The sequence below is a fragment of the Haliotis asinina genome, chromosome 7 (genome assembly GCF_037392515.1).
Source record: "Haliotis asinina isolate JCU_RB_2024 chromosome 7, JCU_Hal_asi_v2, whole genome shotgun sequence".
NCBI classification, from domain to species: domain Eukaryota; kingdom Metazoa; phylum Mollusca; class Gastropoda; order Lepetellida; family Haliotidae; genus Haliotis; species Haliotis asinina.
The window spans coordinates 3,392,784-3,406,681 of record NC_090286.1 but is presented as its reverse complement, the minus strand read 5'-3'; the positions used below and the strand labels follow the sequence as shown (position 1 = coordinate 3,406,681).

The following is a 13,898-nucleotide window of genomic DNA, read 5'->3' as shown; positions in this document are numbered from 1 at the left end:
TTTGACACGTCGTAGAAATTAATACATTGATTGGCCATGGTATAAATGACCGTGATTTGTGTAACAGAACGTGCACGTGACGCTTTACAGACACCTGACTAATTGTTATTGTCTTGTCGTGTGTTGTAATAGGACACCAAGTGCACCCGTTATGCCTCACGTTTACATGAATGTATACTAAATGGTATGTTTCAATAATATTATGCTTAAATGCTACATTTGTATTTAGTCCTTATCATGTGTTGTATTAAAATTGTGAAAAAAGAGGATTTGTGTTTCTAATTATCAGTGAAGCGTATCAACTGCCACATCGTTTGTAGTTAGCTAAAGTGTGCTTGACGATGTGTTACAATATATTGTGATATATTACCGTATTTATGCGGTTTGAAACGATTTATTTAATATTGAGTCGGCAACTGTATGTTAAAGAGGTCCACATCTGTTGGGAAAATGATCTATAAATTGTTTCAGGGACGATCCACACAGTAGCTACTGCAGTAAATAAACACATGCATGTTGACATGACCGATGTGCATTTTCCGCACACCAACCATATGCATGTCGACATCTATGACATCATCCCTCGTTATATGGTCTGTACATTCGTCCTTTTTGGCAGCGTCTCCTTTCGATGCCCCTCATAAGAACAATGTGTAAAGCCCATTTCTTGTGTTAGAATATTGGTGAAAGCGGGCTAAAATCCAACTCGCTCACTCGCTCTAATTGTTTTGTACTGACTAGTTTGTCATCATCAGACGGTTAGATTCTGAGATACTGCTACTCCGCTACTGATTAATGACCACAGTTTTTTTCGATTTTATGAACATCGTAATATAACCAGGAGTGTCTGAATAAGAGTTTTGTTTTCATGTATGCAGTAGGCACCCGTGACGAGCCACCTTCTCGTGGTGGGTGCTGGGTAACGCTAAGTGCTCGCCAACCCCCCGTTATGGACCCGGGGGCATATTTGTTCCACCAACCCGTTAGCCGTGGGTTGCGGCCCTGTGTCGGTGGAGGAGGGGATCCTGGTGGTTGAGGGTAACAGGGGCCTGCAACCGTGTTCCTGTTGCTCAACACGCCACTTTGGCCCTAACTTCACCTAGACGGGAGGTTGAATATGCCCAATTCAATCAAACGGCTGGTCACGCCAGGCCCTGTGCATGGTGGATACTTTTACACGTAGTACTTTGATTATATGGTCTTGGCTTTTTTGGCTTTCAATGTACAAATTTTTGTGTGCTAATTTGCCTAGAGTCCCATGCCAGGAGGCGGTGGCTCATGGACCAATCTAGCAATATTAACCTCTGAATTCTGTGTTTCTTCAGAACAGCTTTTCAAGTTTTTTATTGGCTGGAGTATAAGATCCCTGTAGCCCTGGTGGAACAGACTGGTTTCCGCTGTAACACCGTCCTCGTTGACACTCCACCTCCCGTGGGTGGGGAGCAGGCTTGTCGAACACTTTTCCAACATAATGGCTACCTCCATTCCTTCTGGTTCATCAAAGAATAAACGCCGATATGTTGAATCTTCGTCATCTGATGAAGGCTCATCTGACTTAGTTGACTCGTGGCCGAGATTTATTGTCATCTCATCTGGTGATGAAAACCCTCTCAAGCTGAACCCCTTTGCTATTTCCAAGGACATTCACGGTGTCTGTAGAGAAGTTAAGGATGTAACGCGACTTCGAAATGGCTCTCTGTTCACAACAATCGGACAATCTGTTGAAATTAAAACAATTTGTGAATACACCCGTTGTTGCCTCTGTACACAGAACTTTGAATTCATGTAGAGGCATTGTCAGAGATAGTGGTAATTGTCTTACTGACATGACTGAGGACGACATTGTTACTAAGCTTCGCAATCAAGGGGTCATCGCTGTAAAGCTATTTTCCAAAAAGAAAGACGATGGCACAATAATCAAGCTCAATACGTATTTGTTTACGTTTTCACATTCCGTCCTTCCAAAATCTGTAAAAGCTGGATACTTCAACATCGGGGTGGAGGTGTATGTACCGTCTCCTCTCCGATGTTTCAAATGTCAAAATTTCATGGGGCCAAGCTCTGCTGCAACAGCTCGGAATGTTCCCGTTGTGGTAGTGCACACGAACTTTCCGAGTGTATGAATGGCATTAAGTGTGCTAACTGTGATGGAGACCACTTAGCCTCATCTAAATCCTTTCCTTTTTATGAACGCGAGACAAAAATTCAACAAATCAAACACACTAACAATATTTCGTATTCCTCTGCAAGAAAGCTGGTACCCCTTTCTACCACTTCATCAAATTTATACTCAAATGCTGTCTCTTCTCGACCTCTTGTTTCCAGATCTCCTATGACATCAAAATCATATCAAACATCCTTATCTTTGGTCAATCAACAAGTCATAATCAGTGACACTATTCAGACTTCTCAGGTTCTGATTGATGTATCTACTTCTCAGACAGAGGCTGTAGCATTACTGCCGTCGGTAGATTTATCTTTAGCAGCACAGTTTATCGCAGAGGAGGGATCACAGAGTCAGATTAAATCTTCAACAAATGGCAAAAAGGAAAAGAAACAATCCAAAAGGTGCAGAACCATGCAGCATTTGGAGGTGCCTTCCTCAAAGTCTTCCCCTATCACGGTTCGCAACTAATTTGAACCTTTAGAGATGGAGGTCAATCCGTCACTCCCAGTTAGTGGAGCTAGACCCCACTCCAAATCACGAACTCCAATTGAACCTCCATGAGCCGCTCAACTAACATCATCCAGTGGAATTGTAGAGGGCTAAGGAACAATCTAAATGATTTACAGTTACTGATACAGGACTTCAAACCATCGGCATTTTGCTTGCAAGAAACCTATTTTAGAGACACTGACCCTATGGATATAAGGCAATATGATTCTTATAATTATTATTCTCCTCCAGGACCTAGAGCTACAGGGGGTTCTTCAATTTTGGTGAGGCAGGGTGTTATACATAGCCCTGTCCCCCTGAATACACCACTTCAAGCTGTTGCTGTCAGGCTGGCTTTGAATATTGTTTTCACTTTGTGCTCAGTTTATGTATCACCATCTTTTACTCTTCAACAAACAGATATTCAGGCTCTTTATGACCAGCTCCCTAAGCCATGTATCATTATGGGTGACTTTAACGGACATAATCCACTTTGGGGTAGTTCTGATACAAACAGGAATGGGAGGATATTAGAAGTTTTTCTTTCAAGCAATCAACTATGTCTATTCATCGATAATTCGAAAACGTACTTACATCCTGGTACAGGTACATATTCTTCTCTTGATTTGTCACACACTGATGCAGATCTCTTAAATGAATTTGAATGGTCAGTTCACAATGATCTGTGTGGCAGTGATCATTTTCCGACCATTCTTCAGGCAATAACTCCAGGTGATATCCCTCCATCATCAAGATGGAACTTCAGTAAAACTAACTGGCCTTTGTGCAAACTACTTTGCAAGGACAAATTAATTTCTGATCGTTTTATTGATGTTCCTGATTCAGTCCAATTATTCTCTGATGAGCTCAGCAAAATAACCGATGAATGTATTCCTAAGTCCTCTATAAATTCACACATACGTAAACCATGGTTTACTAATGAATGTAAACAAGCTAGGAAAGCACAGAAAAAGGCTGAACATTATTTCCGCAGCCACCCAATGATCCATAATTTAAATAAACATAAAGTGTTAAATGCTAAAGCGAGGCGCACATTTAAGCAAAACAAACGCCAGTCTTGGCAAAAATTTGTTTCGAAAATAAATTCCCGAACGCCGATGTCCAAGGTATGGAACATGATCCAGAGAATAAAAGGTAAAGGTACCAAATCAACCATACATCATCTCAAAACTGGGGATCAGTTGTTAACAGATAAATCTGATATTGCAAACAAACTGGGAGAAACTCTTGCCAAACACTCTTCCTCGTCTAATTATGTTCCCAAATTTCAAAAATATCAAACAGCAGGAAAAGAACAAAATCAATTTTCATTCAGATAATGGGGAAGGTTATAATGAAATATTTTCTATTCATGAGCTTCATACTGCTCTTGAACAATCTCACGATACTGCTACAGGAACTGATAACATTCATTATCAACTCCTGAAACACTTACCGGAATCCTGTTTAAAGACACTGTTGAATATTTTTTATGATATTTGGACATCTCGTAGATTTCCTCCATCCTGGCGTGATGCCATTATTGTACCCATACCTAAACCTGGCCGTGACCATACAGATCCCTCAAATTATAGGCCTATTTCCTTGAATAGCTGCGTTTGCAAAACCATGGAACGTATGGTCAATAACCGACTGACATGGTACTTAGAGTCAAATAATTTAATCACAAATATACAATGTGGTTTTCGTAAAAACCGCAGTACCAGAGATCATTTAATTCGATTGGAGCCATTCGTTAAGAGCGCCATCATTAACAAGCAACATGCAGTGTCAATCTTTTTTTATTTAGAAAAAGCTTATGACACGACATGGAAGCATGGCATTTTAAAAGATTTACATGATTTTTGTTTACGGGGTCGTTTGCCTCAATTTATATCCGAGTTTTTAACTGACAGACAATTTTAGGTACGCATGGGTTCTACCCTGTCTGACCATTATCAGGGACCAGGGCATCCCACAAAGCAGTATTTTGTCTGTCACACTCTTCAGTATTACAATTAACAGTCTATCAAAGGTTTTAAATGATTCAATTGATGGGTTACTCTTTGTGGATGATTTTAATATTTCTTATCGTGGAAAAAATATGCATACTGTTGAACGACAATTGCAGTTATGTTTAAATAAAATAGATAAATGGTGTCTCGAAAACGGCTTTAAATTTTTTAAATCCAAAGCTAATTGGAAACATTTCTGCCGCAAATACAAACCAAATAAAGACCCTGAAATATTTTAAATGACACTCCCATCAAAGTTGTAAAGGAGGCCAAGTTCGTGGGTATACTTTTTGACTCCCATTTAACTTTTCTTCCACACATTAAATACCTAAAAACTAAATGCTTGAAGGCACTAGATCTATTAAAAGTTGTTTCCAGTTCCAAGTGGGGAGGGGATCAATCTACCCTCCTACACCTGTATCGATCACTGGTTCGCTCGAAACTTCATTACGGCTCCATTGTGTATGGTGGAGCCTGCAAAAGCAACCGAAAACTATTAGATTCAGTCCATCATCAAGATCTAAGACTCTGTCTTGGCTCCTTTCGAACTTCACCTGTTGACAGCCTGTACGTCGAGGCTGATGAACCATCTCTTGAACAGCGACGTATAAAATAAGCTTTACAGTATCTAACAAAACTGCATTCGAAAGAGTCAAATCCTTCATATAACTGTGTCTTCAATCCTCTGTATGAGGATTTATACAATAAGAAATCTTCTCTTGTTCCGCCTCTTAGTTTAAGAATAAAACCAAAGTCGATCTAACATTAACTACATTAAAAAAAATAAGAAACTAATGAATTACAACATAAACAAGAATATAATCAATTAAAACATAAATATAGCAGTTATAAATCCTTATTTACAGATGGGTCCAAGGACGGTGGCGCAGTGGCTTGTGTCACTGTCATTGGATCCAGAAGAATATCTTCTAGATTGCCCGATAACAGCTCTATTTTCACAGCTGAAGCAAACGCCATATTAACGGCTCTCAAATATATTCAGAGACACCCAAAACATAACCAGTATATAATTTATTCAGACTCTCTTTCTTGCCTTCAGGCTATTAAAACACTTCTTGCAAATATCCACTTTTAATTGAAATTATTGAATTGCATAATGAACTTGCTACTTTCCAATACGACATCGTCTTTTGTTGGTTACCCAGCCACGTTGGCATTTCTGGTAACACGATGGCTGATCTTGCTGCCAAGGCAGCACTCAACAAATCTGTGACACCTCTTCTTATCCCATACACTGATTATAAAGTTAACATTAGATCTTATATCCGTGATCTGATGCAGAAGAAGTGGGACACCCAAGTGGGCATAAATAAATTACACGCAATAAAACCTTGTGTTGGTTATACCTACTTGGGTTGTCAGTCCAGATTTGAAGAGGTCATCATGCGGCGATGTCGTATTGGCCATACGAGATATACTCATGAATACCTATTGAAAGGTGAGGATCCTCCATTCTGCATCCCTTGTGATGAAATAATCACGGTCAAGCATGTCTTGCTTGACAGTGTTGAATATTCCATCGCAAGGGATACCTATTTCAAATGACGAACTGTAAAGGATCTTTTTAATAATAAGTTCTCATTTAATCATTGCATTTTTAAAAGAATTAGATTTGTTAAATGAAAGTCCACAAACATTCAAAGTAAATTCAAACTGTCCATATTTTTAATCGGAGAATGTGTGTCTTTTTAATATATGGCTAGATTTCCTAAATTGCTAACAACTGAAGGGATGATGTAAATCCAGCTAGGGTCCATGCAGGAAGCAAATGTACAGTACGTCCCCATGGTCCCTAGTATGGTGATCTACCTTCAGATGTTGGTGATATATAGTCCGTATTTTATGTTGTATTGTCCAAATAGTGATATTCGTTTTAACTTTCCACACTAGTTTTGAATTATAACTGTGATATTCTAGTTATCTTACTGTCCTTTGACGACAGGGTTTTATAGTATATGCGCATTTCATTTCAATATCAAACATGTTCTCGTCACGATGTGGCTGGAATATTGCCGATGTGACGTTAACTATTAACTCAGTCACTCACTCATGAATGCAGTATGCAGGTAGCTTGTGTCAGATAATAGGCTTTGCTTTGCACGAGATGAGAAAGTCGTGTATTTTATAGCATAGCTTTGAATCGTGGCAGTGAAAATTCTATCACATTGCCACTTACTCTTACTGAACTCAATGTGACTCGGGAGCAAGTGACAGCCAAATCAAAATGCAATTGCCTACATGAAATTAGTGTCTGTCTTGTCTTGTATCTTAAGGAATCCAAGCATTCCTCTTAACACACAGAATCAACTTAACTTGAATAATTTTAGAATAGTAATATTTTCTGGAATCCACACCCTGTTACAACGAAACCCCTTTTCTAACAACATCGCAACAACCGCTTTGGCATGAATTCCTCCTACTGTGATGAACTGCAATGGGAAGCTACTTTGGTGACGTGATTGTCTTCTTACAATCGAAAAAGATTCTTGTTTCTTCTCCCAAATTCTTTGCCATGCTCATATCGTACTTTAGACTTTGAATTGACTTCATTTTAATAATGTCTCACATATATAAATATTGTATTTGAGGGCAGAGTGAGGTTAAACACACTTCAGTTCAGTGGCTATGCTCCGTAAAATATCCCTCTTGAAGATGTTTTGCAAACCAAAGTAATGGAAACATTATATTAAAAGCAGACCCGATCGCTGCTGGTTTCGGTCTTAATCATGATGCAACAGCGTAACTACGGTTGGAGCAGTTTAAACATCTCATATTTGTATATACAAGGGATATAAGCGTGGCGTGACTCATCTGTAGGTATATTGGTTGTGGAGACAACTGTACCATGGACACTGTCACTGTGTCGACAACCTGGCCTCTTGTCCCCCTGACACAGGAGCGTGTTCAAATGCAGGCTGCCTAACGGGGTGTGCTGGAGCTGAGTCTACAGTGGCTATCAACATTTTTTCTTAGAGTGTTCATTATACTTTCAACTTAGAAAGATCATACTTAAAGATATTCAAGATATATGTTGTAATTCTGTGATTATTTCTCTGACAAATCATTAAAATGAAATTATGTTACAAATGTACATCAGTAAATACAAACGATTCCAGAAGTCTTCTTTCAATACACCGTTTTATTGAACTATTTTCCCCAAAACTGTCAATCTTCTTGTGTGACTGTTTCCTATTATTGCTTACGCAGAAATTTGTTATTGTAAATATGTTTGGAGAGGGGTTGTATAAGTTGTATGTTGCCCCCGATCCCTTACTGTACGTGTTTAAACAATTTGAAAACTAGCAGTCCCTAGCTGTGTGCGTTGACACTACAGCTACCGTTTCTTCTTCTTCTTCTTCTACTACTACTACTACTACTACTACTACTACTACTACTACTACTACTACTACTACTACTACTACTACTACTCTGATACCTTGATTCTTACTTTGTGGAACTGTTGGAACATCCTACAACATTTGTTTATCAAAAAACAGGATGTTTCAGGGTGGAACGCTTACCTTATTGGAATAGACACCATCCATTTACCTCGCAAAGGCCTGTTGAGATGTGTGATTACAGCCTGTTGGAGAAATGCTTCTATTTCAATTTGATAGTGAATTTCCCCGTTTAATTATGGCAGTGAAAGTCCAGTCACTGGCTTTGACATAAACCTATGTGGCAGAGAGTACGAAACAACTGACGGTGAAAATCACTAGAATCCGATCCCATCAGTGACATGTAGAACATACCAGTCTTTTATCTTACTGGAAACAAACATACTAGGTGGATGACGCATAGATTTGACTTCCAGTGTATGTATAGTTTAAGGAACGACAAATACATTTTGTAGTGTTTTTATGAAAACAATTGCTATGAACTGTGTGGCAACAGTCACTGTAGCATAGCTGTTGTGGAATACAATGGAAATGTGCCTTGTGGATGTGCGGCTGGATACCACTGACAATACTGTACACACAATAATGTTGTATTGCTTATGCCGTCGTTCTATTATCCATTCTTCATTAAAATAAACAGAGGGTGGAGCCGCAGAGCCAATGACATCGCAAGTAGCGTGTCCTTGTTTACACGGCTGGAAATATGGGAACATGAATCACCACATGACCCGTAACACAAATACTTGGACATGTCACAATAATACTCACATTCCTAAAGTTACGGGACTGCTTAAATTTAGTTTCCCAGATATTACCCAGTTGTAGAAGATATGGTATATATAAATACTGAACAGATATTTGCTCATTATCTTCTGCTGTTTCTCGTCGAATTTTCTCGGAACTGGACAACGAAGGATGAAAAAAAGCTTTTGTGTTTGTAATTATCAGAAAAAAATATACGTTGTGATATTGTGTTCAGTAAAGTCTAGTTGACAATATACTGTAATATATCACTATATTTATACAGTTTGAAACCGTGTAATTAATTCTGTAACTGCAGGTCAAAGTATTATCATAGGAAAGAGGTCCACGTCTGTCAAGAACATGTTGTGGAACTTTAGTTACTTCAGTACAAAACACATGCACCGCGAGTCCACCACACCCTCAACAACCTTCGTCACATAACCTATCTATATAGCCTTCATATTTCATGTCCTTAGTAATCCTTATTATTCTGCTCAGTATGCGATCCTGGGTATTATGGAGCCAAATGCGTCCACCGTTGTGTTGCACGTCACTGCAAGATGGACTCCAGCTGTGATTTCGCAGGACGGTGTGTTGATGGATGTATGGCTGGTTATCTAGGAAAAGATTGTACACAAGGTAATAGTCTCACTATAGCAACCTTGCATCTCCCCATTCTCCTAATATAACACACACAATGCAATACTCTCACCATATCAACCTTGCATCGCGCCATTCTCCTAATATAGCACACACAAGGTAATACTCTCACCATATCAACCTTGCATCTCCCCATTCTCCTAATATAACACACGGTACTTCCATTTTAGGATGTAACGAACAACTGTCGAGTTCTCAATTTCCTTGAGTACAATTTGTGACTGCAATACAAAGGAGGCTGGAAGTCAATATTTGTTTGAGAAACATGAATATTCTGAATAATGAATCCGACAACCCAAGATGAAATGCGTGTGAAAATATTTACATTGCCTACAACAAATGTATACACGGTAAATATACACTTCCTCATATAACTCGCCATGCCTTTCAGTCTGTCCCAGAGGGCGATACGGAGAAGGATGTAACAAGAACTGCAGCTCTCAATGTAAACCGTCATCTAACACATGTGATCACGTGACTGGAAGGTGTCCCAACGGCTGTACGGCTGGTTACACGGGAGATGACTGTTTACAAAGTATGTTTCCTGTTTCCTGACATCGTACTGGCAATTCACTAGTGACTCGGTTTTTTGTTATTTGTTTCAGTTTATAAGTATCTAAATGTATCTTCATGTTCCCCATGAGTTAACGGGATTGCCTATGGTTTCTTGATTATTCGTTGTAGGTGTAGGTTCCACTGATGTAATGTCGGACAGGGGACGTAGGCAGTTGAAGCAACACACTCTCCCCCACAAACAAGTGACAGTTATCGGTGTACCCACACTTCAAAAACAAAAGACTATCCAGCTAGTGCTCTGATTACGATACATCCATTTGTTATGACGTTACACTGCGCTAGTTTTCTTGAAAAAAGGAGTAACGCGTCCATCTGCAAAATTTCGAAATTTTACACTTCCTGATAAATGCACCATTTCTTTCAGTCTGTTCTACTGGAATGTACGGAGAAGGATGTAGTAAGACCTGCAGCAACCGTCACTGTAAGCCGCCATCTAACACCTGTCATCACGTGACTGGAACGTGTCCCGACGGCTGTACAGCTGGATACAGGGGAGATGACTGTTCACAAAGTAAGTTTCTTTCTGACTGACGATGTGCTGACATTTCACTAGTTCCTAGTGAGTGGTAGTGTCATGTTATTTTAAGAATCATATAATTGTACTCATAAAATTGTACTCATTTAAATATATCAGAACCAAAGGAGTTACAGGTAGGAATGTATTTTATGATATTTGCACGAAATAGCACAAACAGCTTCCACCCTTTTCAAATTCATTCAAAGGCAAACTGTACTGCAACACAATGCCAATGCAAATAAGTTATAAGAATGGATGGAGCTCTACAGCAAGTTCTCATTATCAATAGCAAGTGTGTTTGCATGGGGTTCTTGTCCATATTTCATTAGCATGATACATGTTCAACCAGGACTCAGTTTGGAGTATTTTCAGTATTTTAATCAGTTTCATATACCAGAGATCAGAGATGACATCTGCAGAGGTACAGAGTTAACTTCCCTGAACTCAGCTTCAACTTTCATTTCAGCATGTGCGTCTGGTGTTACCTATGGAGACCGTTGTAGCAAGACCTGCAACTCCCGTCACTGTGTCAACAACATGGCCTCCTGTCCTCGCAACACAGGGGCGTGTTCAAGTGCAGGCTGCCAACCGGGCTGGGCAGGAACTGACTGCACAGGTATGTATACAGGGAATTACGACGATGTGGAGTATCTACCTGTACTGTTTGGTACGTCACGATTCGGTTTTAAGACTGTACCTGTAATTATCATGATTTTATGTCTTTATTAGTTCCAAGGCTTAACCTTATAATTTTAGGTATAACCACCTCGTACGTGCAGTGTTCACGTTGCCAACTGTGTATATAGAACCAGCCTTCCTGTTAGGCTTTACTGACTGATGTAAAATTATCACACACTTGACCGTTGCAATGCTTAGGTACCACTTTGGTTAAATCCAATGACACTTCCAATATACTGAATCTATAAGAACGTCACAGTTATATTTCCGCCTCCGGTTAATATGGAATCAGTAACCGTTACTGCAAGTGTAGCTGTAGATATGATGAAATGCAATGGAACTATGTTGGTGGATGTGAGGCTGGACACGAAGGAACACAAGATAATGTCTCCTTATGTTGCCTTTAATTCTCACGTGAAAAATTGACTAGACTAGACTTAGTATATGCACGTGTGCTGATTATCGATGTCAGTATCTGGGTTATTACTTTTGTGAATGACTCCTCTCGTCTCACCGTATTTCGGTATAGTACCTCGAGAAGAACTTTTCCCTTGGCAGATCGGGTTTGAAAACCCTTTGCCTCCCCTGGAATGTTTTTATTGGATGCATAGTCAATAAATAAATACAGAATCTTTCAATTTCTATTTTGGAAATTTATAACATCAGCATATTGCAGTTATGCATAACTCACCAACTGACCTTGTGATAAATGCGAAATAACAACCTTAAGTGTTTGATTCGCTTCGATAATTACCCCTCAGTCGAGGTGGTTAACACAGTTACCACTCGCCTGGCGGCTATTATAATGCGTGCCACTGTAACAGTATACTGTTACGGTTAATAATTTTCAGTGGCAAAAGCTATTAAAAAAATCCCCTCAAAACCAGCAAAATATAACACAGACACGTCTAAAATTTTCAATATTATGTACTGAGCAGAGGTTTCTAATACAATGCAGCTGGGTCACAAATATAATATTAACTCATCAAAATCTTGATTTGAGAGTGAGAAACAGCTATGCTGAATCTTTCACAACAAGCTTTCTTGGATGTAGGTCAAGCATTGGTGAAGAGGCAGACAGAGGTAGATAGGCCGAATAATGACACAAGCCGTGTCTGTCTCTCTCTCTCTCTCTCTCTCTGTGTGTGTGTGTGTGTGTGTGTGTGTGTGTGTGTGTGTGTGTGTGTGTGTGTGTGTTCAACACAACAACCAGCCTCATATACACAGTCACTGATTCTTGAAAGTTCGAGCTCCCACAGCACCATTAACTTAGAACTTTCTTGTTCGGCATCGTGTTTAACAACAGTCAAAGCACACTCTCATAAACAAAAGAGCGTCTAAAGGGAGGCAGCTCTAAAGTGCCACCTTAAAGGCGTGCCGCTAAAATACTATTACTGTGACACGAAATGTGACCCATAATAACTCCACCATGACGTCCTAATAATAATATGACCCATGATAAGTCTCACTCAGAACTCTAACATGATGTCCTAATAATTATCAACAATAATACAAATTACGGAAAACAATACGCTAACCTTTTTACGCACACCTGGTGTCATCACTATTTCATAGTAATTCATAAATACATGCTCTGTCACCGTATCACATGGTGAAAATCACTGGATTGTCTGGTCCAGACTACATTAGTTTACAAACAAGATCGCACAGCTGGAATAATAAAACAACTATATGCAAAAGGACTCCTCCCTTCTTAGATGTCTGCACATTGAAACTTTCATGATATTCTGCAGTAATGAAATCATTGAAATCTATTGCATAGTGCAGTTAATGTGATGAGATCATATTGTATTACGGTGGCTGCATACTAATTATCAAAAAGTCAAGACATCTCTAAATTTGGTATCATTTTGTTGAAACATGTGTCCCGAATCTAATTATGCAATACAACTAGCAAGTCACCACGGCATTTGTTTGACAAGTGACTACCCCTTATGACATCGTCTGTAAAAAGTAATATGCCAAAAACGTTCTCTTGAACCTAATTGTTTGCTGTTATTATTCAGCATGTGTTTTTGTATGAAGATATTTCAGTATTGATATGAAATAAAGCGGGAAAATAATTTTTTAAGACAGTGTTTAGGATTTGACACATTAATTATCAAGTTTAATTAACAGGTTATTTTTTAAACAAAATATTGATTCATCAATGACTAAACGATTTGACCTTTGTTTATAAAATGATATAAATATAGTAAACTCACACTTGATTAATATTCATAAATTAAAAAAGTATGTTACCACAGGGTATTATCTGCCATTATAACAGCTGTGCCCATGAATGACTTACTGTTCATTTTATATTTGAGGCTGAGTGAAAAGCCATGTCATCAGACGGGTATTGCAACCTCATCGATAGCTAAATATGGCAAGATCAAAACGACCAACATTCTGAGGTTGTGGGGTTGTTTATTTCTGAGCAGGATGTGTAAAATTCGACACCCTGTAACCATAAATAAAATAATGTAAGATAATCGCATGTAATACGAGTAAGTACATGATACATATCATATACATATAACTCCATACACGGGTTATATACATATGGATAATTACCAGATATACTGTGATAACTCAAAGTATTAATAATATTACACAAGCATATCAGAAAT

The 13,898-nt window shown here is 38.9% G+C and overlaps 2 protein-coding genes across 2 annotated transcripts in view; one reads left to right on the top strand and one right to left on the bottom strand.

Annotated features, from left to right (window-relative positions):
- Nucleotides 1–13,898, bottom strand: part of LOC137291600 (uncharacterized) — a 210,965-nt gene that overhangs the window by 70,908 nt on the left and 126,159 nt on the right. The window lies entirely within an intron of this gene.
- The window catches only part of LOC137291058 (multiple epidermal growth factor-like domains protein 10), a 30,488-nt gene that overhangs the window by 5,096 nt on the left and 11,494 nt on the right, over nucleotides 1–13,898 (top strand). The window contains exons 3-6 of the mRNA XM_067822337.1: nucleotides 9,333–9,473; nucleotides 9,886–10,029; nucleotides 10,435–10,581; nucleotides 11,054–11,203. Coding sequence (XP_067678438.1) covers nucleotides 9,333–9,473; nucleotides 9,886–10,029; nucleotides 10,435–10,581; nucleotides 11,054–11,203 — 582 coding nt within the window. The remainder of the gene's footprint in view (nucleotides 1–9,332; nucleotides 9,474–9,885; nucleotides 10,030–10,434; nucleotides 10,582–11,053; nucleotides 11,204–13,898) is intronic.